The 27,700-nt window shown below is 42.1% G+C and overlaps 1 protein-coding gene across 4 annotated transcripts in view; it reads right to left on the reverse strand.

Annotated features, from left to right (window-relative positions):
* LOC118900792 (up-regulator of cell proliferation) overlaps positions 1–27,700 on the reverse strand; it is a 98,951-nt gene that overhangs the window by 19,520 nt on the left and 51,731 nt on the right. Inside the window, exons 1-2 of one of the 4 annotated variants that reach the window (XM_036863555.1) lie at positions 13,186–13,212; positions 12,604–13,083 (exon numbers count right to left, since the gene is read on the reverse strand). The exons of 2 other annotated variants lie outside the window; for them this stretch is intronic. In XM_036863555.1, coding sequence (XP_036719450.1) covers positions 12,604–12,617 — 14 coding nt within the window. In that variant the 5' untranslated portion in view covers positions 12,618–13,083; positions 13,186–13,212. Of the gene's footprint in view, positions 1–7,690; positions 7,710–12,603; positions 13,084–13,185; positions 13,213–27,700 lie in introns of those variants that run through there. One more of the 4 variants, XM_036863558.1, reaches the window with a different exon arrangement.

Consider the following 27,700-nt stretch of genomic DNA (forward strand, 5'->3'; position numbering starts at 1 on the left):
GTTATGTGAGAGAATATCTCTATTCTTAGGAAATAAGACAGTGAAGGATTTAGGGACAAAGGGTGGTGATGTATGCAAGTTACTCTCTAATGGTTAAGAAAAAAATTATATACGTGTGTATTTATGTGTGTGTGTGTATACACATGCATACGCATAGAGAGACACAGCAAGAGAGAAAGAATGGTCAATGAGAATGGTCAATGAGCTAAAATGTTAAGAATAGGAGACTCTGTATAAGGGGTCTTTTTAATTTTGTAATTTATCTCTAACTAGAAATTATTTCCAAATAAAATGTTTTAAAATTAATAGTGGTTAGTTATTTCTGGGTAATATGATATACATTTATTTTGTCTTATTTGAATTTTTTAAATAGAAGAGGCATGTATTGATTTAATAAAACTAAATGAGCTATTAAAGTAATGCTGTTAGTCAGGGTCAGGGCGAGAATCAGATATGTGTGTGCCCCAAGAAAACTTGGTAATCTGGCACCCCTTCAAACCAATATTCTTCCAAGAGTGTACAGGTTTAAACTTTAGTTTGTGGCAGGCCCCCTCAGAGACAAGCAATCCAGTTCCATTTAATTCATCAGCAAAAGAACTGTTTTGTGTTAATCAAATCCACCCTCCTAGAGGAAAGAAGGATTTCAGGACGCTTGGTTGTTATTCCAGCATGTTCCCTGAAGGTCTCATCCTCAGCCCTCTGAAGGGAGTTCCAGTAACCTCAGTGGTCACTGTGTCCGCGGCTGTTTTAGCCACTTTATCAGTGCAGAGTACTAGGCAACTCTCTGACTTAATCTGACCCTGATGCTGATAAAAATGGGACTTTTCATTGTCTTCTCTTCATTTTTCCGCAAAGAACATATATTGCTTTAGTAATAAGAAGAAAAGGTAACCTTAAAAAAAGAAAACATGACTGGTTAAAAATAGTTTCCCAGGGGCTTCCCTGGTGGCGCAGTGGTTGAGAATCTGCCTGCCAATGCAGGGGACACGGGTTCGAGCCCTGGTCTGGGAAGATCCCACATGCCGCGGAGCAACTGGGCCCGTGAGCCACAACTACTGAGCCTGCGTGTCTGGAGCCTGTGCTCCGCAACAAGAGAGGCCGCGATAGTGAGAGGCTCGCGCACCGCGATGAAGAGTGGCCCCCGCTTGCCGCAACTAGAGAAAGCCCTCGCACAGAAACGAAGACCCCACATAGCCATAAATAAATAAATAAATAATTCCCATTAAAAAAAAAAAAAAAAAATAGTTTCCCAGAGGGGAAGAAGCAGGCCCGGCCTGGTGGTGGCATGGAGCCCTGCGCTGAGACCCAGGTAGGACAAGGGCAGAGGGCAGGTAGTTACACCCAGGGCGTTGCCTGGCCTCTTCCCACTGCACACAGGCTCTCAGGACACACTCGCCAGGATTTCCCACGAGAGGAGCTTAACTCCAACCCTATATTTTCCATGCAAGAAAGTAGAAAACAAGAGTGAAATTATCACAGGGACAACCCTGACTTTGTGCTAATTTCTGAAAATATACATATAAATCTGTTCTTGATTCTTGCCAACAAAGTTCACACCTAATTGAGTCTCTGTGTTGTAAACTGGAAGCAGAGCCAAGTCTTGCAAGAGAGAACAGCAATAGAATCTCACCTTTGTGCAATGCTTTTTAATTTACAACTCTGCTTCAATACCTGTATGGCCTGAATTGTGTCCCCTCAAATTCCGATGTTGAAACCCTTTTGGATATATGGCCTTTAGGGGAGTAATTAAGGTTGAATGAGGTCACAAAGGTAAGGCCCTGATCTGATGCGATTGCTGTCCTATGAGAGGAGGAGACCCCCAAGAGCTTGCTCTCTCTGCAGGTGCACAGAAAAAGGCCAGGTGAGGACACAGTGGCCATCTACAAGCCAGGGAGAGACACCTCAGGAGAAACTGAATCTGCCTGCACCGTGACCTGGGACTCCCGACCTCCAGAGCTGCAAGAAACAAACGTTAAGTTACCCAGTCTGTGGTCCTTTGTTATGGCAGCCTAAGCGTCCCAACATCACCAAGCTAGGAAGCACAGGGCCAGAACCCGAACATGAATCTTCTGGTTCCCTTTTGGCTCGTTATTTGTAAGGCTCAGATAGGTTTTAGGTAACTTATAATTACAGCTGGTAATTACAAAAACCATAAAAAACAGCCCATCTGCCAACTCCAAGTCTTGCCAAGCCTGCTCTTGCCTCCACAGGCAGACAAGACCAAGGGAGTGAAAACAAGCAGTGCTTCCAGTGGCCCCAGACGTGAGCAAAGCGGCCTTCTACAAAGCAGTTTTTGAAAATTGCTAATGTCTTTTTCTGATTCCAAAAATAAGACAAATATACAGAAAAGTACCCAAAAAATGCCTTTGCTCTTTTGAACAATTACTCAATATGTTAACCAATCCTCCCCCACCCCCGCCTCCTACTTCTGACCTATTCATGTTGCTGTAGCTCATTGCATTAATGGATATATAGGACTACATTCTCTGTGTCCCGTTTTACTTCCTCATTAAGGGCTATTTAGATTTTGGTCTTCTCCTGAGGCCCATGTTGGTCCTTTCAAGACCCCGGGGCATAGAGCCAAAAGTGGAACCCAGCTCAGGCCCTGCCTGGGGGCCACCAGCACAGAGGTCCGGCCCGGGCATGGGCTCCTGGTCTCCATGCTGCCCAGGCCTGGAGCCCTGGTGCTGTGGCATCACGGCTCAACTTCCCTTCTGGGGGCACCTCCCCACACAGACTTCTCTCCAGGGCAAGAAGTGATCTGAATGCCACCCTGAGGGCCAAGTGTGTCTAACAGTTCTTTCTTACAAAGTTAGGAAGCAGACATCCTGCTTTGTGCACAGGGCTCCCTTCAAGTCTGGCAGGCAGAGTCAAGACCCTGACAACTCTAGGCCACCCGCCTCACTGGCTGTCAGTCCTAGGAGACAGGGCAAGGCACACTTTCTGTGTCCTTCATTCTCTTTTTCCATTGCACAACAGAATTACCTGAGGAGCTTTTCTATTTATACCTGGACATTCTGACTCAGGAGACCCACCTCTGAAAGGGAGATGCCTGCTACCACCGCAGAGTTGGGCACTCCTTGGACAGTGCCCCTCAAGGCCAAGAATAAACTGTCCAAACCTTGCGAGCAGGGCTAATTCCTAGCAACAAACCTGGCTCCTTCACTGGGTGGTGCCAATAAAACAAGACGGCATAGAAAATCTAACAAAAGGAGACTAAATATGGAGCAGTTGCTTACCATAACGTAGTTGACAGTATATTATTAATAACTTTGGATAATAGTTTGACCCAATTTTTGCTGTTTGATGCTAATAGCTTTCAAGATCTTCCACTTCCTGACCTGCCCCACATCTGGGCCAGCAGACAAGAGAGCCTGAGGGCTCCTTTCTTTGGTACTAGCTAGGGACCCTCACCCCATTACAACCCCCCAAACAAAACAAAAAAACAAAACAAAACCTGAGGCCAGTTGCTCTACCCAGAAAGCCTCACTAAATCAGTAATAAACTTTTTCAAACCCTCTTGGTGGGTTGAACTGTGTTTCCCCATAACATATGTTCAGGTCCTAACTCCCTACTATGAATGTGACCTTATTTGGAAATAAGGTCTTTGCAGATCTAATTAGTTAAATTAAGATCATGTCATACAGGGGTAGGGTGAGCCCCTAATGCAATGAATGGTATCCTTGTAAGAGGAAAATTTGGATTCACAGGGAGAAAAACATGTGACGATGGAAGTGGAGATTGGAATGATGCATCTACAATCCAAGGACCACTGAGGATTCCTGGCAGCCACCGAAGGGTAGGAGAGAGGCTTGGGACAGACTCCCTCAGAGCCTCCAAAAGGAACCAACTCTGCTGGCACCTGAGTTTCAGACACCTGGCATCCAGAACTGTGAAAAAAACATTTCTGTTTCCTTCAAGCCTCCCAGTTTGTGGTACTTTGTTACAGCATCCCTACCAAATGAAGACAAAGTATGTGTGGCTCTTGACAGCTGTATTAGTTTCTGCCTCTCTTGACATGGGTTCTCCCCTGTATGTGCCCGCGTATCACTCTTTTTTTTAGTATTTTTATTTATTTATTTTTTTGGCTGCATTGGGTCTTCGTTGTGGCACGCGGGATCTTCGGTGCAGCATGCGGGATCTTCGTTGCAGCATGCGGGATCTTTTTGTTGTGGCGTGCAGGCTCTTTGTTGCGGCGTGTGAGCTTCTCTCTAGTTGTGGCGCACGGGCTTCAGAGCGTGTGGGCTCTGTAGTTTGCGGCACACGGGCTCTCTAGTTGAGGCACATGGGCTCAGTAGTTGTGGCACGCGGGCTTAGTTGCCCCGCGGGATGTGGGATCTTAGTTCCCTGACCAGGGATTGAACCCGCGTCCCCTGCATTGGAAGGCAGATTCTTTACCACTGGACCACCGGGGAAGTCCCATGTCTGTGTCTCTTCTCTGCCTCTGGTAAGGGCACCAGTCAGTAGATTCGGGCCCACCCTAACCCAGTGCAACCTCAAATTAAGTAATCACATCTGCAAAGAACCTATTTCCAAAAAAGATCACATTCACAAGTACTAGGGGTTAGGACTTCAACATATGTTTCGGAGGGAACACAATTCATCCACAGTATCGAAGCCAAAACTAGGGGCCATCCCACCTCTGCAAGGTGACCACACACTTTGAAAAGTTTAAAACTCATTGTGCAGCAGTGGGGACTGGCTGAGAAAACATACATGAAAAGGTTCCATCAAACAGCACATGAGGACAAGTAGACGTCAGTTATTATAACGTAGGTAATAGACAAGCACCGTGAAGCCTGGCAGTTTAGTCCCTGAAATGTGCTGGCACGTGCAGGGAGTGTGGCAGAGGGACCCACTGCCGTCCTGCTTTTATGCACCTAGAATTTCCTGAAGGCAGGAGAGGCAGCACACTGGGAAAGGACACACCCCCCATATGTCAGGCAAACGTGCCCTGCCTACCGCTGACGCCCCTCCAGCAGGACCCTGGGGCAATAATCATTGCTACACCCCAACCTAAGAGCGTTGTAAGGAGAGAATCAGTGTAATGAGCAACAGGTCTTGGTCCCAGGTTCGTGCCATGTAGATTCACCATACAAGAGGAAACAGCTCTAAAATGCTGCCCCAATCCTCCAGGAGTTTATACTAGGGTTAGGTTGGAGAGATACTGTGAACACTCATTACATGAACTCTACAAAATACAGGTATGTTAATCTTTAAAACAAAGCTGGCCATCCCTGTCCTGCACACCTAATCAGGTTGCTATAGGGACCCAGAGAGATTTACACGTGTGAAGAAAGTTTATATAAGGCAGTGTTCTCTTGGATTTATCCACACATTTATTTCCTGCTAGGAACTTTTCTAGGAGTTTGGGATATATCGGCGAAGGACATAAATGTCTCTGCTCTTAGCTTACGTTCAGTGAGGTGGGGGAAACTGACAAGAAACAATTTTTGGAAGTTTTAAATAGAAGATACACTGGGAGGTGTTAAGTGCTCTGGAAGAAAGAAAGAAAGTGTAGACTAGGATCAGGGTACCGGGCATGTGGTGAATGGGGGCACAGACTGCTGTAACTAGGTCAGGGTGGGCCTCCTGGAGAAGCGGACGTGCAAGGGCAGGCTTGGTAGAAGATGAGGGCATAAGCCACGCGGCTCCCTGGGGAGAGTGTTCCAGGCACCACGCAGGCCCAAAGGGGCTCAGGGATCGGTGGGAGGCCGGTGCAGCTGGTATGGAGTGAGCAGGGGGAAGGCAGTAGAAGAGGCCAGGTAAGACCGAACTTTCTGGGCCATAGCAAAGACTCTGGCTTTTATTCCGGAGGATGGGCTGAGTGCCAGTCGACATGCCTGTTTGATGGTGAGAACAGATTAGAGATGACAAAGATCAGACCCGGGTGGCAGCACCAGCGGCGACAACACAGGGCTGGGCTCTGAAAGTCTCTGCGAAGGACTGGACAGAGTGTGTGAGAAAGACAGAGTCCAGGAAACCTCCAAATGTTCAGGTTCAATACAGCTGCTACTGTCTCGAGTGGGAAGGCTGTGGATGAGCATGACGGGACCATGAGCAAGCTAGCGCTCATGTTCTGGCCCAAGACCCGTGCACGACCTCCGTGGAGATGCTGAGCAACACGGGGGCCGCAGAGGGCTGTGGCCGCTTAGGGAAGGCAGCACTCCACAACGTATCCAAGAGACCACTGCTGGCTCCCTTCCTACAGACACACAGCCTGCCCACAACAAAGGCAGAAGCACCTTGCTATGTACCCACGATAACAGAAAGAAACGATGATGTGGAAAAACTAAGAGATCAACTGGAAAACTGCTGTGAGCAATGAGAGAATTCAGTAAGCTGGGGACATACAAAACATTTATTTTAAAAACCCAATTGCCTTCTTATATACAAACAACTTCAGCGATGTGAAAGGAAGACTCCCATTTAGAGTAACGACAAGAAAAAATTTAAGAATACACATATAAATGTGCAACATCTGTATGAAAAGAATTTCTAAATACTAAAGAATATAAAAGACTTGGACAAATGAAAAGCCATATCCTTTGGGGAAAGAAAGGCTCACTATCATTTTAAAGCCAATTCTCCCTAAATTAACCAATAAGTGAATTTAGGTTTGAAAACAGAGGAGCTGATTCTATTCAGAAATATTTGTGCAATAATAATCAGGAAAATTCTGAAAAAGAACAGTAATGAAGGCGGACAAAACCTGCGAGACAGTAAAACATAGTACAAGCCACAGTAAGTTAAGGCTGTAGCACTGGTTCATGAATAGACAGAGTTCAGTAAAAGAAGAGCCCAGAAACAGGCCCAAATACAGGTGGGAATTTTGTCCCTGATCCAGGCAGCTCTAAGTATCTGGTGATTATTGAATTACAACAACATGGAAAAAATAAAGGTAAATCCCTACTACTCCTTTCACCAAAATGAAAACTACCTGGATCTAAGAGTTAAATTAGAAAATGAAACCAAAAATGCACTGAAAGAAATATTAAAGACTTAAAAAAAAGATCTCAGAGCAGGGTCCCAGTCAAAAGGTAAATAACAAAGGAAAAGCATTTGTAACACAAACAGTGAAAGTTAGTTTTCTCAATGTACAAAGATCTGCAAATCCATGAGGAGCCAAGAATCTAAACAGAAACAAAGTAACAAAAGACGTCTCCCTGCTTCCCTGGTGGCGCAGTGGTTGAGAATCTGCCTGCCAATGCAGGGGACACGGGTTCGAGCCCTGGTCCGGGAAGATCCCACATGCCGCGGAGCAACCAGGCCCGTGAGCCGCAACTACTGAGCCTGCGTGCCTGGAGCCTGTGCTCCGCAACAAGAGAGGCCGCGACGGTGAGAGGCCCACGCACCGCGATGAAGAGTGGCCCCCGCTCACCGCAACTAGAGAAAGTCCTCGCACAGGAATGAAGACCCAACACAGCCAAAAATAAATATAAATAAATAAATAATTTTTAAACAAAAGACATCTCCAAAAGGCATTCCGGGTTTAAAACAGAACAAGGAGGAGGACACGAATCCACACTGTGCCCTGCCTCCCGGGGGCATGCTTCTCTAAGGAGGATGCCAGTTTCTCAGACAGGAACAGGGGGCAAGGTGCCTGAGATTTCATTTATGTTCCTTTTATACCTTTTGAAATTTTTACCATATGCATATATTACTTGTTTTTAAAAGTAAGGCAACTTACAATTTTATAAAAAGTTACAACGCGGAGAATCTAGGACAGAACCACCACGTCTGAACTACGTGCAGGTGGTCTCGCTCAGAACGTACAGCCTCCCGGAGGGAATTCTTTAAAAGAAAGAGCCGCGTCCAAGTTATTCCATATTCAGCCGTATTTCATAAAAGCATAATTGAAAGTACAACCACTCTGCTAATACAGACAAACGAAGTGAATACAACAAACCAAGTGAATACATTCTTACTTCAGTTTCATCCCAAGCGTGCCGGAGAGACACTGCATGTGCTTTGTGATCAGAACAAAGTACTGTGTCCAACATTTTTGTCCTGCCTCAGTAACCAAATTTAAACCGACTATCCATAATGGGGTCACTTGGCATCAAGTTTTAACTTAAACTGCTTAGGTGGGCCTCAATTTCCTCATCCATACAATACGGATAATAACAGGACTTAACTATAGCGTTGTCGTGAAGATTAAATAACATAATATAAGCAAAAGCACTTAGAACAGGGCCTAACGATACACTCTTTGGAAGCAGGCAGGATCTAAATTTAAAAGAACATTCCCTGGACTGGAGAGCCCCTGCCGGGGGCTCGTGGTTGTGGATAAGAAGAGGCTCTCCTTGAGCTGGGGGAGAGGTTCGCCACACAGCCCTCCATCTGATGAAGCACTGGCACATCTGCCACCTACAAGGAGGTAAGTGGGCTTCGGTGAGCTGCCCTGCAGAGCCGGGATGGTTCAGCTACAACACCCCTCCCAGTTCTCTCGTTTTCTCCAGTGTGGACACACTGGGGTGCTTGCTGGTTCACGGGGCAATCCCAGATCTACTGGGGAAGAGCAAAGTCTGCATCCTGCTGGCAAAGCCATGTGTGTTCTCTGGAAGCCACAGCGGCTGCTGAGCAGAGGCTAAGGGCTCCTGTTGGACCTCACCCAGGAGCAGTTACATACCTTGCCTGACTTGCTCAGTGTCTCCTCCCCACAGTGTGATCTGTGGGCCTTTTCCTCCCCACCCCTGGCCTGGCTAGAGGACCCATCCTCCACCCATTGTGAAGAGCTTGGAGCTTTTGTGGCCCATTTGGACCAGGCGAGGCTTCAGTGGGAAAGCTGAGCCCTTCCCAGAAGGGGAAGCCCAGGATCCTTTCCTTCCCCACAAAATGTTGGTGTTGGGAGAGAATCTTCCTGGACAGGGAAGACAAAAGGTTGAAGTTAAGTCCGGTGTACTTTTAAATGTCCAGTGGATGTTAATGGGAGTGCTTTCAGTTCCAAGGGAGATGAATCCTGAGGGAGCGGCCAGGAGGGCAGGTGAGGTGCTTGGTGGGGCTCCTTGCCTCCCACACTTTGACTCCAGGACAGGTCTCATTACATCACTCCTGGCCCAGTGCAAAGACTACTTAAGTGCTACGATGACCACATTTTCTGAAACAAAAACCTGAAGGTAAGAGTTTACTTACGGGATATGGATGGTTAGAATTCGATGTTAGCAACCGGATCAAAGAAATTAGGACTGACTATTTCTGAAGGAATATAGGAGTCAGGGAGGAAGTTTCTATCTTTGAACATGGGGTGAATAAAGATGCCATTAGCTTCCTATTTCTTGACTCAATAATTGCACCAGACAGGCAAAACTTTTAAAGTCTTTTGTCATCACATGTTGGGAGGTGGAGAGAGCCCTTAAAATGTGGTGGTGGAAGGGGAAGGTGGTACAATCATTTATAAGCATACTTTGGTAGTATCAGCTAAAAAAATGGGCTGGCCCTCTGACCACAGTTCTTTGTACCTACTTCAGAAAACCACTGTGCACGTCCAGAGGGAGACACCAATTGTGCAGCATTATCTTACAAAGAAAACTGAAAACATTCTTAACTAAGTAACATAACCATGACCCAGAATATTATACAAATGTCAAGTTTTAGGTAGATCTGTTCTTTGTTCTCACATGAAAAGCATTTCAAAGCATACTGCTGGGTGAATAAAGCAAGCTGCAGAACAGTATGAGTCCATTTATGTAGAAAAGGAGCAAATAAGTGTTTAAGGTGGCAAATTTTACGTTATGTGTAAAATAATAAATTTTAAAATTTGGGGGAAAAACAAAGAATATAACATGTAAATGCGATAGAAAATGTCTGTCGGGATACCTGCCTAACTAAGATAGGCAGGGAGGTTGGGGGGAAGCGGGGTGGACTCTAGTTGTATCTGTAAAGATGTCTCTCTGATAAAAAATAATGGCCTAATTTAAAAGACACCAAAATGTTTAAAGTGGTGGTCTACAGAAAGTCAGACTACACCTGATTTTTATTCTCTGTTTTATACTTTTTTGTTGTTCAAATTATCTACCATTAACAATCTGAAAAATATATATATTTTGCACAGTTAACTAGGTTTGCTATCCCTCTAGGTGGGTATGGATGGAAGACTGTAAAATTGCTATGGCTAGGGGCCCCTTCGAGACAGGTTGCAGATGATGAAGACTATAGACCTTGGTCCCCGAAAACTACACACGGACCCCAATGCCGCATACAGTTTCAGGGAATGCAGGACCCTGGAAGCCCACCCATGAATCGTGTACCCCAGGTTAAGAACCTCTGATTTGGACATTTAAAGCTGCAGAAATGGATGCAATCATGCAGAGAACGTGTGCTAGGTAGGAATTAGCAGAGATGGACTACGGAACCCAAGGAAACCCCAACAATGAAGAAACAGGCAGAGTAAAGAAGAGATGGGGGCTGTAAGGAGCGGAGGCCGCAGAAGAGGGTAGACGGTAGCAGGCTGACGAGCTCCATCTCTCCTGTCCCCTCCGCCTCTTCCACACTGCTGTCACATGGATTCCCCAAGAGCCTGATGACAAATATCCTTCAGCGAACAGTGGGCAGCAAGCCCACAAAAGGAGGCCAGGTCCTGTAGTCTGGCCCTGCCTCCGTCTCTGGCCTTGTCTCTACTTAATTCCAAACACACTGGGCTGTGAGTCATCTCAAATATATCTTTTCCTTTGATGCCTTCATTCTTGTCCTTTTCTTTTGCATAAGGCCTAGCACGTTGGTAAGCTCCTCAAAAACTGTCAGCATTTCTTCTTTCCTTCCCGACTCTCTTACGGAAATTGTCACTTAGAAAAAAACACCAGATTTGGAGGCTCCTCCGTGAACAGCCCAGCAGAAATCACGGCTCCCCTCCCGTCCCTGCCCTGAATCTCTGGACTTGTTCCTGCAGCACCTAGTCTTGTAGGCTGAATGTCTGCTGATTTGGAGAGGCCAAAGAAGCTTAGGAAACCAGGTCTCCCTGGCTAGACTCTGGTCTACCAGCAAAGCCTGCAGACATATGGAGACGTAGACTGTTCCCAAATTTGTATATACCATAATAAGTACATAGTTCTTTCCATGAAATGACAGAAAGTATACTAAAAACGCTGTGACCTCAGCTTTGCAATGGGTACCCCTCAGAAATAAGTACCAACTGCAGACTCAAGAGATCCCTCAAAAATAGTCGGGACTGCAAATATCAAATCTGCACTTACATGACCTTCCACAGAGACACAGTTTAGGGACTACTGGCTCACAGAAGGGCACACCAGCCCAGCATTAAGTCCGCCTCTGACTTAATGCAGTGGGCTGGGATGCCCAGTGCACCATCACTTTTTAAAGGCTTCACGGCAGACCCACACAGGCTCAGGCACCCACTACTGCCTCCGGCGCGCCCTGCTTCACCCTCTCCTGACACGAGGGCCAGGAACCCAGTAGGACCTTGAACCTCTGGGTGACAGCCTGGCCTTCTGAAGGATGAAATGTTTATTCTAATCACAAGCTCAAAGTACTGGGTACTTCTGACTGCTCCTCCCCAAACCCAGAAAGACAGCAGGTAGATGGGAAATGCCCATGACTTGGCTGGAGCCAAAACCCAGCTTGCTCCATCAAGGCCCACTGCACTGAGCCAATTCACTCCAGTGAACTTCCCTCACCTGTAAGGGGCCTGATATCCACCTTCTCTGCCTCTCAGCCCACCATTCCCCCCACCCCACCCCGCGCGCCAGTCAAATCCCTCTGTGATGTGCAAGGATGCACAGCGAATTGCTACCATAACCACTAGGTCTGAGACACACTGAATGGTGGACAGCAGTCTAATGAAGCCGGTTACCAACTAAAGCAATGACCTTGAGACTAATTTTCCTCCTCTGTGAAGCGTAGCTGTCGGATTAACTCTTGTCATTCCCAGCTTTCACGACTAAATTACCAAAACAAAAAGTAATCATAATGAATTGCTGAGGTTTTATTTTGCAATAAAATTTTTTTTAAAAAAATTACAAACTCTGTGGGTCACCATCATTTCCTAAAAGAAAGAACATTTTCACACCAAGGCAGTGGAATGGAGGTGATGTCAGAATAAGGGCAGCCACTGTACCCGGGCCCGCGGCCCAGCCCAAGCTGGAGGCCCGGACCAGGCCGAGGCAGGGTCTGCCCCGGCCCCTGCTCCGGACGTTCGGGGACATCCAGGCTGCATCCCAACGGCGGTGAGAACCCAGCATCAACTCCAACGCGAGCAAGCGGAGAAAACAGATGCGGAAGGCAGGGCGGCAGACGCCGGGCGCGCACCGGGCGCCGCGGCTCCAGGCCGGGGGCGCCGCTGGGAGGTGGGGGGCTGCCGCTCCCGCACGCCCTCCCGCTCCGCCCGCCCCCCCCCCCACCGCCGGCCTCCGCGCCCCGGGCCCCGGAGCCCGCCCCCGGAGCCGAGATCCTCAGCCCGCGCCCCCAGCCCGCCCCTGCCCGGGCCGCCTCCGCCCGAGGTCGGCGGGAGAGGGCCGCGGGGCCTGGCGGGCGGGCGGGAGGGCGGGGGTCCGGGGCCGCAGGCCGGGGAAGGCCGCCAGCGGCGGCCCGCAGCCCCCACCCCGCAGCCCCCCCCCACCCCGGCGCGGCCGCGAGCGCCGCACTCACCCGGGCGACGCCATGAGCGCGGCGAGGTCTCGGCGCTGCCGCCGCCTCCGCTTCCTCCGAGCTGAGCGACTCCGCCGGGGAGGGGCCTCGCACCGGCCGCCGGCCGCCCGCCCGGGCAGCTCCAGGCGGCGGGGGCGCGGGGAGGGCCCCGGGTCAGCCGGAGACGGGTGTGAGTGGGCCCGGAGCCGGAGGAGGGTGAGGCCGGGTATCGGCTCCGAGCGTGCGGGGCGGTGGAGACACGGGGAGGGGGCCCGGGGTCGGCCTGGAGCGGCCTGGGGGCGCTGGGGGCGCGGGCGGCACGGGGCTGGCACTGGGGACGGGGGCGGTCCGCGACCCGCAGCCCGGACCCGCCCACCTGCCCAGGTGCCCAGGTGCCCGCAGGCCGGGACTCGCCGGGAGGCGCCTTCGGTGCCGCACCAGCCGAGAAACTGCCCCGGGGCCACGAAGCAGCTGCAGGACCCAGGTGAAGTCACCACCTCCCTGCGATATGAGTTTGATTTCCTTAAGAAAAGCCTTTTCTTTAGCTCTGGAGGACGAGGCGTTATTATTAGTAAGCAAAAGGATAACTTTGCTATATCTTACTTGGTGCGCTGCCTTGCCCGAACTGCTGGCCTCTCAGAGCCGGTTACCCATTGTAAAAGGTGTGTCAGGTCACACTGTGAAGCCCTAAGGACCGTGGAGGCACTTTTTATTATCCTTTACATTATATCAGTTACCAATAATAATGAGTCTGTAATTCCTGCGGTGGGTTTCACAGCATCAGCGATGGGTACTTGAGCCTCAGTTCCTGTCTCGGCAAAATGAGTTTCCAGAGATAAGTGAGCTCTTGTAAGTAAAAACACTTAAAAAGCTCTGGATAATGAAAACCACTGTTGATCACATTTCTGTGTTATATTAAATATTATTAATAATCATTACTCTATTATTTTTACTACTAATAAGAACAAGAGACTAAAGCTGTGACTGAAAGCCTTGGCTCTGGAGCCAGACTACCTGGGTTGAAATTTGAACTCTTAACCAATTACCAGCTCTGGAAGCTCGGGCAAGATAGAAGCTTCCCAGGGCTGTAGTTTCCTCAGTTGAAAAATGAGGATAATAGGTCCCTTCCTCTCTATGAGGACTGAATGAGTTAATATTTGTAGAGTGATTAATACATTGCCTGGTAAATGGCCTCTTAACCTCTCGCGAATCCATCACATCCTTCTTTCCTTCAGTAAAATGGAATCTCAGAATTGCTGCCTTGAGTTCAGAAGATAATGCTCTGTAAATGTGAGCTGATAAGTAAAGCCACGGGGGTTTGTGAGACCCAAAGTAGGTATAAATCTAAGAGGACCAGGGTTAAGGAAGAGTCTGGGGAGTGGGCAACTGCTAAATGGCCTGATTCAAGGCAGTAATGACTGCCATTGGAGTGGGGGAGGTCAGATACTTTTTAAAAATAAGCTGCTGGTTTTAAAACATGTTTTGAAATAATGAATAGTGTTAGTTCAATGAAATTATTCTTCCTCAATATGAGTTTTACTAGGTATGTAGCATTTCACTGCATGGTGGACCATCATATGTTTTAACCAACCCCTATTACTAGACAAAATTTTGCTGCCAGTATTTCATTATTATAAAGAATGTGGACAGTAAATATTCTTATAGCCAAAACTCCCCATATACATCCATGAGTATTTCCTTAAGCTAAGTTCCCAGGAGTCAGATGATACTAGTATTTTAAGTCTTTTCAGATACATATATAATCTATGTATGTGTTTGTGTACTTATACACACATACACAAACACATACACACATATATACTAATACACATATATACATATACTTACATATATACATACATGTATTCGTGTACACACACATATATATACACACACATAGAGACTGCTGTCCCAGCACAGTCACCAACACTGATGATAGTGCCAGTTTGCCAAAAGTCTCAATAAATTTCACAGTTTCTTTATCACTGCAAATTTGATAGGTTAAAAAACAGTATTTTGGCAAAATGGCAGACTAGGAAGTTCCAAGGTCACCTTTTCCCACGGAAACATGAAGAAAACAACCAGAAGCTGTCTGAACTAATTTTGTAGGGGCTTTAAAAAAGTTAAAGGTTTACAGCAACCAAGCAAACATTCAAGCAAGAAAAAGCCATCCTAAATATGACAGCAAAGTTTAGTGGCATTTTCACTTGCCATCGCCCCACTCCTTCCCCAGTGTGGCAGTGGTCTTGTTCTTGAGAAGGTAGCATCCTGTTTCCCAGTCCCCACCTTCCTGTCACCTTGAACTGGAGGGAGCAGAGCAGACCTTATTTGTATACTACCTGACCTGTGAGAAATGGTAAAGGTCGTCCTTCAGGTTGAAAGGAAAGGATGCTAGACAGTAACTCACAGCAGTATGAAGATGGAAAGATCTGACAAAGAAATACATGGGCAATATAAAAGGCAGCATTACTTTAATTTTGGTAGCAACTCCACTTTTTAATTTCCAACAGGACCTAAAGGACAAATGCATTAAAATACTTATAAATCTATATTATTGGACACACAACATATAAAGGTATAATTTGTGACATTAATAACATGATGGGGAAACAGAAATGTATAGGAGTAGTAGAGTAAAACATGTCATTACAAAAGAAAATCAGCTGAACACAAAAGAAGGCAGTAATAGAGACAAATACTGTAAGACTTTTTTATTAAGTAGCAAAGTGACAGTAGTAAGTTCCTCAAGTGTAGTTACTTTAAATGTAAATAGATTAAACTGTCTGATCAAAAGGCAGATATAGGCAGAATGGATTAGAAAAATGATCCAAATATATACAGTCTATAAGAGACTCACTTTAGCTCTAAAGACAGAAGATTGAAAGTGAAAGGATGGAAACATATTCCCTGTAAATATTAACCAAAAGAAAGCTGGGTAGGCTATACTAATTCAGACAAAATAGACTTCAGTTTAAAAACTTACAAGAGATAAAGAAAGACATTATATATTAAACAAAAGTTAATTCAACAAGACAGTTATAAACATGTATGTACCAAAAAGAGCCCCAAAATATAATGAAGCAAACATTCACAGAATTGAAGGGAAAAATCATTCCACAAAAACAGTTGAATACTTCAATAATCATTTTCAATAGTAGATAGGAGAACCAGACAAAAGATCAATAAGAAAATAGAGAACCTAAAGAGGACTACAAGTCAATTGTACCTAACAGATGTCAACTGAATAAAATGCACAACCTAAAAGCTGACAATTATGTTTTATTAGGACTTTCTGAGGACTTAAGCCCCGAAGACAGCCTCTCAGATGGCTCTGAGGGGCTGCTCTGAAAGGGTAAGGGAGGAGCCAGGATACATAGAAGTTTTGCAACAAAAACCAGGTAGTTGGAACATCAAAAGATTACTGTTAATTAAAGAAAATCCAGACATCTCAAGTTAATGAATTTAGCACTTTTCTATGTATGGCAAGATGCAAAACTATGGACTCATTGAAATCATTCCTTTGACATGCACCTTAACCATCTAAGGCCAGTATCCTGTTTTTAATGATTCTGAATTTCCTCAGGGTACACAGTCTGGGTCGGCGGCAGGGGCTGATGGCTTGGTGGCTGCAACATACTTTGTTTACTGATATGGCAGTCCACACAGACAAATACAGAACACTCCACTCAATAACAGTGGAGTACACATTCTTCTCAAGTGCACATGGTACATTGTTTGGAAAAGACCATACGTTAGGCCACAAAACAAGTCTTAATAAATTTTAAGAGACTTAAATCATCTTTAAAGATCTTTAAAGATACTACAAAGTTACTTTTCTGATCACAGTGGAATGACACTAGATACCAAAGAAGAAGGAAAACCGGAAAATTCACAAATATGTGGAAATTAACCCACTTAAAAATCCAATGTATTAAAGAATAAATCATAAGGGAAATTACGAAATACCCTGTTAAAAATAAAAACACAATATATCAAAGCTTATGTGATGCAGCAAAGTCAAGGCTAAGAGAGAATTTTATACCTGTAAACATCTACGTTAAAGACGAAGAAAGATCTCAAATTAATAACCTAACTCTACATCTTAAGGAACAACAGCAACAACAACAAAATGAAGGCAAACCAAACTGAAAGCTAGCAAAGTGAAGGAAACATTAAAGTTTAGAGCAGAGAAAAAATAGACTAGAGGATAAACAATAGAGAAAAATCAATGAAGTAAAAAGCTGATTCTTCAAAAAGATCAGCAAAATTAACAAATCTTTCACTCAACTCACTAAGAAAAAAGGAGGGACGACTCAAATTACTAAAATCAGAAATAAATGTGAGGACATTACTACTGATTTTACAGAAACAAAAATAATTTTAAGAGAACATTATAACAGGTGTACACCAACCAACTGGATAACCTAAATGAAAAAAAATAATTTCCTGGAAACACACTATCAACTATAACTCAATAATGAAGAAAGAAAAAATCTGAATGAATCTATAACAAGTAATGACATTGAGTTGGTAGTCAAAAAACCTCCCAAAAAAGAAAACTGTGGACCAGGTGGCTTCACTGGTGCATTTCACCAAATATTTAAAGAAGAACTAACTCAAATACTTCTCTAACTCTTCCAAAATGTTAAAGAGCACCTCTGATTTTATGAGGTCAATATTACCCTGATACCAAAGCCTGACAAAGAAACTACAAGAAAACTACAGATCAATATCCCTTATGAATATTGATACAAAAATCCTCAACAAAACACTAGCAAACAGAACACAGAAACATAGAAAAGGATTATACATCATAACCAAGTGGATTTATTCCTGGAATGCAAGGATGCTTCAACACATGAAAATCTATCAATGTAATATATCACATTAATATGATGAGGGAAAAAAACCACATGATCATCTCAATTCATGCAGAAAAAAAAAACATTTGACAAAATTCAACAATCTTTCACAACATAATGCACTAAAACTAGGAATAGAAGGAAACTTCTTCAGTATGATAAAGGTCATATATGAAAAACCCAGAGCAATGATGAAAGCCTAAAAGTTTTTCCCTAAAATCAGAAACAAACAAACAACAACAACCAAAAAAAGAATGCTCTCTTTTGCCACTTCTGTTCAACATAGTGCTATAAGTCCTAGAAAGAGCAATTAAGCAATAAGAAGGGAAAAAAAGGCATCCAAATCAGAAAGGAAGAAGTAAAATTATCTGTTTGCAGATGACATGATCTTCTATGTAGAACATCCTAAAGACTCCACCAAAAACTGTTAGAACCAATATATGAATTCAGTAAATTTGCAGGATACAAAAGTCAACATAAAAATCAGTTGCATTTCTATACACAAATAAAAACCTATCCAAAAAGGAAAGTAAAAAAAAAAAAAATCTCGTTTATGATAGCATCAAAAAGAATAAAATACTTAGGAATAAGCTTAATCAAGGAGGTGAAAGACTTGCACACTAAAAGCTATAAAACATTGATGAAAGAAATTAAAGAAGACACAAGTAAATGGAAGGACATCCCATGTTCATGGGTTGAAAGAATATTGTTAAAATATCCATACCACCCAAAGTGATCTATAGTTTCAATGCAATCCCTATCAAAATCCCAATGGCATTCTTTACAGAAATAGAAAAAATAATCCTAGAATTCACTTGGAACCATAAAAGACCCTGCATGTCCAAAGCAATTTTACACAAGAAGAACAAAGCGGGAGGCATTACACTTCCTGATTTGAAAATATATTACAAAGCTATGGTACTGGCAATAAAACAATGGAACATAGTAGAGAGCTCAGAAATAAGTCCACACATCTATAGTCAACTGATCTTCGAGAAGTGTATCAAGAATACTGGGAATTCCCTGGCGGTCCAGTGGTTAGGACTCTGTGCTCTCGCTGCCGAGGGTCAAGGTTCAACCCCTGGTTGGGGAACTAAGATCCCACAAGCCAGGTGGTGCAGCCAAAAAATAAATAAATAAATAGTACAAAATTGGGAAAGGACAGTTTCTTCAATAAACAGTGATGGGAAAACTGGATATACACGTGAAAAATAATGAAGTTAGATCATTGTCTCACACCATATAGAAAAATCAACACAAAATGCACTGAAGACATAAACATGAAACCTTTATACATAAAACTCTTAGAAGAAAACATGAAAAAAGCAAAATATTGGACTTTGTGATGATTTATTGGATGTGACACCAAGAGCTCAGGCAACAAAAGCAAAAATAGACAAGCAGAATTATATCAAACTAAAAAGCTACTGCACAGCAAAAGAAATAAATAACAAAATGTAAAGGGAAACTATGGAATGGAAGAAATATTTGCAAAAGACGTATCTGATAAGAGGTTAATACCCAAAATATAGAAGGAACTGTTAAAAATTGGGCAAAGAACCTGAATAGACGTTTCCCAGAAGAAGACAAACAAATGTCTTCCGTTATACAAACAGGCATATGAGAAGGTGTTCATCAGGGAAATGCAAATAAATGAAAAAATGAGATATCACTTCACACCTGTTAGAATGGCTATTACCAAAAAAAATTAAAAATAAAAATAAAAGATAACAAGGATGGTGAGGATGTTGGTGAGGATGTTGAGAAATGGGATGCCTTGTACACTGTGGCTGGGTATGTAAATTGTTGCAGCCACTGTGGAAAACCTATGGAGGTTCTTCAAAAAGCTAAACATAGAAATACCTTATGATCCAGTAATCCCACTTCTGGGTATATATCCAAAAGTATTGAAGTCAGAGTCTCAAAGAGATATCTGAATTCCCATATTCATTGCAACATTATTCACAATAATCAGGATATGGACACAGCCTAAATGACTGTCAATAGATGAATGGGCAAAGAAAATGTGGTATATAAATACAGAATATTAGCCTTTAAAAAGCAGCAAATCCTGCCATCTGGAACAACCTGGATGTAACTGGAGGACATTATGCTAAGTGAAATAACCAGACACAGAAAGACAAATCCTGGGATTTCCCTGGTGGTCCAGTGGTTAAGAATCCACCTCCCAACACAGGGGATGCGGGTTTGATCCCTGGTCAGGGAACTAAGATTCCACATTCCGCGGGGGCAACTAAGCCTGTGCACTGCAACTACTGAGCCCGTGTACTCTGGACCCTGTGTGCCACAGCTACTGAGCCCACGCTCTCTAAAGCCCGCACACCACAACTAGAGAGAAGCCCATGCGCCAAAACGAAAGATCCAGCATGCCGCAGCAAAGATCCCACGTGCTGCAACTAAGACCTGACACAGCCAAAAAAATAAAAATAAAAAGACAAATATTACATTATCCTACTTTTATGAGGAATTTAAAATAATCAAATTCAGAACCAGAGCATAGAATATTGGTTAGCAGGGGCTGATAAGAGGGAAAAATAAAGAGGTGTTGGCTGGTGAAAAGGCACAAAGTTTCAGTTACACAAAATGGGTAGGTTCTGGAGATCTGCTACACAACTTAAGGCCTAAGTTAACAATAATATATGGTATACTTAATCTGCAAAGAAAGTAGATGTTATGTTAAGTGCTCTTACCACAAAAAAAATGTATGATAAATATGTAAGTAAACAAATAAATAATAAAATTAATAAATGAATGGAGTGAGAGGAACTTTAGGAGGTGATGCATAAGTTTATGGCCTTGATTGTGGTGATGATTTCACAGGTGTATACTTATCTCCAAGCTGATCGAGTTGTATACATCAGACATATACGGCATTTTTAAGTCAATCATACTCAATCAAGAGGTTAAGAAAAGGTCAGCTGCATTTCCATACACTAACAATGAGTAATACTAAAAAGAAATTGAGAAACCAATTCTGTTTATATTAGCATCAAAAAGAAAAAATATTTAGAAACAAATTTATCCAAGAAGGCAAAACATGTGAACACTGAAAACAACAAAACAATATTGAAAAAAATTAAAGAAAATATAAATGGAAAGACATTCCATTTTCACATTGGAAATCTTAATATTAAGATGTCAGTACTAACAAAGCAATCTAAAGATTCAATGAAATCCCTATGAAAATTCCAAGCATTTTCTACAGTAATAGAATAATCCATCCTAAACTTCATAAGGAATCTCAAGGAACACTGAATAATCAAAACCGTTTTAAAATAAAGTACAAAGTTGGAACTCACACATCCTGATTTGAAAACTAACTACAAATCTACAATGATCAAAACAGTGTAGTACTGGCATATAGGACAACGGAATAGAATAGAGTCCAGAAAATCTCAAATATATTGTCATACTTCAAATATATTGAAGTATATTTGATTTACAGTGTTGTGTTAGTTTCAGGTGTACAGCAAAGTGATTCATTTATATATATATTATATATAATGTATATTTTTTATGATTATTTTCCATTATAGGTTATTACAAGATATTGAATATAGTACCCTGTGGTATACAGTAAATCTTTGTTGCTTATCTATTCTATGTAGAGTAGTTTGTATCTGTTAATCCCATACTCCTGATTTATCCCTCCCCCCTTCCCCTTTGGTAAATATCAGTTTGTTTTCCTATGTCTCTGAGTCTCTTTCCATTTTGTATATAGGTTCATTTGTATTATCTTTTATATTCCACATGTAGGTGATAGCATACAATATTTGTCTTTTTCTGTCTGACTTACTTCACTAAGTATAATATTCTCTAGGTCCATCCATTTTGCTACAAATGGCAATATTTCATTATTCTTTATAGCTGAGTAATAGTCCATTTTATATATATATATATGTATATATATATATATATATATATATATATATATATACCACATTTTCTTAATCCAATTGTCTGTTGATGGGCACTTGGGTTGTTTCCATGTCTTGGCATGGGGTGCATGTATCTTTTCGCATTAGAGTTTTTGTCTTTTCTGGGTATCTACCCAGGAGTGGGGCTGCTATATGATAGCTCTATATTTAGTTTATTTTTAAGGAACCTCCACCGTTCTTCATAGCGGCTGTACCAATTTACATTCCCACCAACAGTGTAGGAGGGTTTCCTTTTCTCCACATGCTCTCCAACAGTTGATATTTGTAGACTTTTTGATGATTGCCATTTTGACCTGTGTGAGGTGATAACCCGTTTTGGTTTTGATTTACATTTCTCTAATAATTAGTGATTGTGAGCATCTTTTCATGTACCTGTTGCCCACCTGTATGTCTTCTTTGGAAAAATGTCTATTTAGGTCTTCTGCCATTTTTTTCATTGGGCTGTTTGGGGTTTTTTTGTTTTTTGTTTTTTTTGATATTTAGTTGTATGAGCTGTCTGTATATTTTGCATATTAACTCCTTGTTGGTTGCAACATTTGCAAATATTTCTCCCATTCTGTAGGTTGTCTTTTCATTTAGTTGATGTGCAAAAGCTTTCAAGTTTGATGTAGTACAGTTCGTTTACTTTTACTTTTATTTTTTTGCCTTGGGAGACTGATCTAAGAAAATATTGCTACAATTTATTTATGTTCAAGAATTTTATGCCTGTATTCTCTTCTAGAAATTTTATGGTATCATGTCTTGTACTTAGGTCTTTAAGCCATGTTGAGTTTATTTTTGTATATGCTGTGAGGGAGTGTTCTAATTTCATTGATTTACGTGTAGCTGTCTAGCTTTCCCAACACCACTTGTTGAAGAGACTGTCTTTTCTCCGTTGTATATTCTTGCCTCTTTTGTCACAGATTAATTGACCATAGGTGTGTGGGTTTATCTCTGGGCTCTCTATTCTGCTCCATTGATCCGTATATCCCTGATTGTACCAATATCACACTGCTTTGATTACTAGAGCTGTGTAGTATAGTTTGAAGTCCAGAGGATTATGCCTCTGGCTTTATTCTTGTTCCTCAGGACTGCTTTGGCAACTCTACATCTTTTGTTGTTCCAAATAAATTTTAGGATTATTTGTTCTATTTCTGTGAAAAATATCATGGGTATTTTGATAGGGCTCACATTAAATCTGTAGATTGCTTTGGATAATATGGCCATTTTAACAATATTAGTTCTTCCCATCCAAGAGCATGGGATATCTTTCCATTTCTTCGAATGGTCTTCATATCCTTTATCAATGTTTTAGACTCTTCAGTGTAGTTACTTCACTGCCTTGGTTAAGGCAGTGAAGTAACTTCCTCAGAGAAGCCTTGCCACCCCCTGCCCACTGTGGACCCGCTGGTACATGTGAGGTGATGCTCTGTCCTTTCCCACAGCGCTCACCACCTTGGCAATGACTGAATCTCCACTTCTGCCTCCCCCACCAGGTGGTGAGTCCCCCGAGGGCCGGGCTGGCTGTCTCGGTGACAACTGTGTCCCCAAAGGCAGTGAAGTAATGAGTAATAAGTATTTTATTTTTTTGGACACGATTTTAAATGGGATTTTTTTTTTTTTGGCTGTCTCTGACATTTCATTGTTAGTGTAAAGAAATGCAACAGATTTCTGTATATTAATCTTGCATCCTTCTACCTTGCTGAATTCATTTATTCTAATAATAGTTGTGTGGACACTTTAGGGTTCTCTATATGGAGTACCATGTCCTCTGCAAATAGTGACAGTTTTACCTCTTCCCTTCCAAACTGTACTCATTTTATTTCTTTTTCTTGTCTGATTTCTGTGGCCAGGACTTCCAGTAGAAGTTGAATAGAAGTGGTGAATAGAAGTGGTGAGAGTGGGCCTCCTTGTCTTGTTCCTGAATTTAGCAGAAAGGCTTTCAGTTTTTCACCCTTGAGTATTATGTTGGCTGTGGGTTTGTCATAAATGGATTTTATTATGTTGAATTATGTTCCCTCTATACCCACTTTGGTGAGTTTTTAATCATGAATAGATGTTGAATTTTGTCAAATGTTTTTCTGCATCTATTGAGATGATCATATATTTTTTGTCTTTCCTTTTGTTAATGTGGTGTATCACATTGATCTGTGTATGTTGAACCATCCTTGTGAACCTGGGATGAATCCCACTTGGTTGTAGTGTATGATCTTTTTTGTTTTGTTGGCTTCAGTTTGCTAATATTTTGTTGAGAATTTCTGCCTCTATGATCATCAAGATATTGACCTATAATTTTCTTTTTCTTTTCCTTTTTGTTTTTGTTTTTGTTTTTTTTAGTGTCTTTGTCTGGTTTTGGTAACAGGGTGATGGTGGCTTCATAGAATAAATTTGGGAGTGTTCCCTCCTCTTCAATTTTCTGGAATAGTTGGAGCAGCATGGTTGTAAATTCTTTGTATGTTTGGTAGAATTCCCCAGAGAAGTTGTCCAGTCCTGGAATTTTGTTTGTAGGGAGTTATTATTATTATTCTTATTACAGAATCTATTTCACTTCTAGTGATTGGCCTGTTCAAATTACCTGATTTTTCTTGACTCAGTTTTGGCAGGCTATATATTTCTAGAACCTTGTCCATTTCTTCTAGGTTGTCCAATTTGTTGGCATATAACTGTTAATAGTATTCTCTTATGATTTTTTTTGTATTTCTGAGGTATATGTTGTTATTTCTCCTCTTTCATTTCTTATTTTGTTTATTTGGGTCCTCTCTCTTTTCTTCTTGGTGAACCTAGCTAGAGGTTTGTTGACTTTACCTTTTGTAAAAAAAACAGCTCCTGGTTTCATTGATCATTTTTATTGTTTTTAATATATATATTATTTATTTCCACACTTATCATTATTATGTCCTTCCTTCTGCTGACTTTGGGTGTTGTTTATTCTTCTTTTTCCAATTCTTTTAGGTGGTAGGTTAGGTTTTGTGTTTGAGATTTTTCTTGTTTCTTGAGGAAGGCCTATATCACTATGAACTTCCCTCTCAGAACTGCTTTTCTGCATCCCATAGATTGTGTAATGTTGTATTTTCATTGTCATTTGTCTTGAGGTATTTTCTGATTTCTCTTTGATTTCATTGTTGACCTGTTGGATTTTTTAGTAGTATGTTGTTTAGTTTCCATATGTTTGTTATTTCCCCATATTACTTTTTGCAGTTGATTTCTAGTTTCATATCATTATGGTCAGAAAACATGCTTGTTGTAATTTCTATCCTCCTGAATTTGTGAGGCTTGTTTTGTGACCTCGTATGTGGTCCATCCTAGAGAATTTTTCATGTGTGCTTGAAAAGAATATGTATTTGGATGTAGTGTCCTGTAGATATCAGTTAAGGCCAACTGGTCTATTGTGTCATTTAGGACCTCCATTGCATTATTGATTTAATTTCTGGAAGATCTGTCCATTGGTGTCAGTAGATTGTTAAAGTCTCCTACTATCATTGTATTATTGTCCATTTGTCCCTTTATGTCTGTTATTATTGTTTTAATATTTAGGTGCTCCTCTATTGGGTGCATATGTTAATGAGTGTAACATACTATTCTTCCCTTTATCATTATATAATGTCCTTCTTTGCCTTTCTTTATGGACTTTGTTTTAAAGTCAATTTTGTCTGATATGAGTATTTCTATCCCCAGTTACCTGTCATTTCCATTTGCATGAAATACATTTTCTCATTCCCTCGCTTTCAGTCTGTGTGTGTCTTTCACTGTGAAGTGAGTCTCTTGTAGGCAGCATATTGTAGGGTCTTTTTTTTTTTTCAGTCCGCCACTCTATGTCTTTTGATCACAGCATTTAGCCCATCAACATTTAAAGTAATTATTTATTGGTATATACTTATTGCCATTTTAAACCTTGTTTTCCAGTCATCTTTGTAGTTCTCTTTGTTCATTTCTTCTTTTTGTTTTTCCTTTTGTGGTTTGTTGATTTTCTTTTGTAGTATACTTGAGTTCCTTTCTTTTTGTTTTTTGTGAATATATTGTCTGTTTTTGATTTGTGGTTACCATGGAGTTCAAGTATGTTGACCCATACTATATATATTTGCTTTAAACTGATAGTTGTTCAACTTCAAACACATTCTAAAAGATGTACCTTTTTATACACCCCTCTGCCACATTTTGTGATTTTTATGTCCTATTTTACAACTTCATGTTTATTCTTTTGCTGTTAATTTATCAGTTATCATCACTTTTACAGATTTTTAAATTGTTTTTTAAGCAATCCTAAATCCTTTCATATGTTTGCCTTACCTATTGTGATTTCCCCTTTCCTCTATTCTTGTTTCTTTTCTTTCTTTTTTTAATAAATTTATTTACTTATCTATTTATTTATTTATTTTTGGCTGTGTTGGGTCTTCGTTGCTGCGCGCGGGCTTTCTATTGTTGCGGTGCATGGGTTTCTCATTGTGGTGGCCTCTCGTTGCAGAGCATGGGCTCTAAGCGTGCAGGCTTCATTAGTTGTGGCACACAGGCTCAGTAGTTGTGGCTCACGGGCTCTAGAGGGCAGGCTTAGTAGTTGTAGCACATGGGCTTAGTTGCTCCATGGCATGTGGGATCTTCCGGTACAGGGCTCGAACCCATGTCGCCTGCCTTGGCAGGAGGATTCTTAACCATTGTGCCACCAGGGAAACCCCTTGTTTCTTTTCTATTTGGAGAAAACCCTTAAATATTTCTTTAGGTTAGGTTTAATATTGCTGAATTCTTTTAGTTTTTGCTTGTCTGAGGAATTCTTTATCTATTCTTCTATTCTAAATGCTAATCTTGTTGGGTAGAGTATCCAAAGTTGCAGGGTTTTCCCCTTCAGGAATTTGAATTTATCATTCGACTCCCTTCTGGCCTGCAAAGTTTCTGCAGCGAAATCAGCTGATAGTCTTATAGGCGTTCCCTTGTGACCTACTCTTTGTCTTTCTCTTGCTGCCTTTAGAATCCTCTTTTTATCTTTAAATGTTGCCATTTTAATTCTGATATGTCTTGGTGTGGGTCTGTTTGGGTTCATCTTGTTTGGGATCTTCTGTGCTTCCTGTCCCTGGATATCTGTGTTCTTTTTTAGGCTTGGGAAGTTTTCAGCCATAATTTCATCAAATACATTTTTGATTCCCTTCTTTCTCTTCTCCTTCTGGAACCTGTATTATGCGTCAGTTGTATTGACTGTGTTGTATTATCCCATAGATCTCATATATTGCTTTTTTTTTTTTTCTTTTGTCTTTCTGTCTGCTGTTCTAGCTGGGTGATTTCCATTATTCTATCATCCAGATCACTTATTCGTTCTTCTGTGTCATTTAGTATGTTATTCATTGCTTCTAGATTGGTATTTATCTCAGCAACTGAATTATCTAATTTTGGTTGGTTCATCTTTATAGTTTCTAGTTTCTTGTTACAATGATCTGCATTTCTAATGATAATCTTTCTTAATTCCTTTAGTATTTTTAATACCTCCTTTTTAATTGGGTTCTAGTAAACTGAGGTCTATTTCATTATTTGTTCTTTCAGGGGATTTCTCTTGTTCTTTTAATTGGGAATAATTCCTCTGCCTTTTTATTTTACTTAACTTTATCTCTATGAATTTAGGGGAAACAGTTGTCTACTGTGATCTTGAAGGGGAATTTTTATGTGGGAGCATCCCTGTGTAGTGTGTGTCCAATATTTTCGGTGCAAGGGCTGGTTTTGGTATGGATGCCAGCCACATCTTTCCTCCGAGTGTGCTGGCTGTTATCCCCTTGATAGGGGGTGTGGTTGGTGTTTCAGTGTCTAGAGCCTGTGCTGGATATGAGGTGGTTCTTTCTCTTTGTTCATGGCTGTCACTGCCCTGCTGGGGGCAGGGTCCATTTCCCAGTTGGAAATAGAAGCCTTGAGGGTTGGGTTTCATCAGGCTCTGTGACCCTCGAGTGTGTCGCCTGCCCCAAAGTTTGTAATTGCTGAAGTAAGTGAGGCCTGTGTGGTCACAGCTAACCTATGGGCCACCCATGCAGGTGTCCATGGTTCCACTCAGAAGCATCCCAAGGTTCCGTCCCTTTCTCTGTTATGTTCATCTCACATTTAGTGCAGGGCTGTGGTGTGGAGTAGGCTGGGACTGGGGGTTGGGGCATTGTGGCTGCAGGAGTTGAGGTGGCTGTGCTTCATCTGAGATCTGGGCTGCCTCTGTGGCAGACTTCTCCAAGGACCTGTCTGCCCCAGATCTAGTGCTAATCTGTGCTGTGGAGTGGGTGGAGCTGGAGCACTCATGCTAGGACATAAACCACTATGTACTCCCGCCCAGGGCCAGTCTGCCTGGGAGTCAGTGCT

This window comes from Balaenoptera musculus, chromosome 9 (genome assembly GCF_009873245.2).
Source record: "Balaenoptera musculus isolate JJ_BM4_2016_0621 chromosome 9, mBalMus1.pri.v3, whole genome shotgun sequence".
NCBI classification, from domain to species: domain Eukaryota; kingdom Metazoa; phylum Chordata; class Mammalia; order Artiodactyla; family Balaenopteridae; genus Balaenoptera; species Balaenoptera musculus.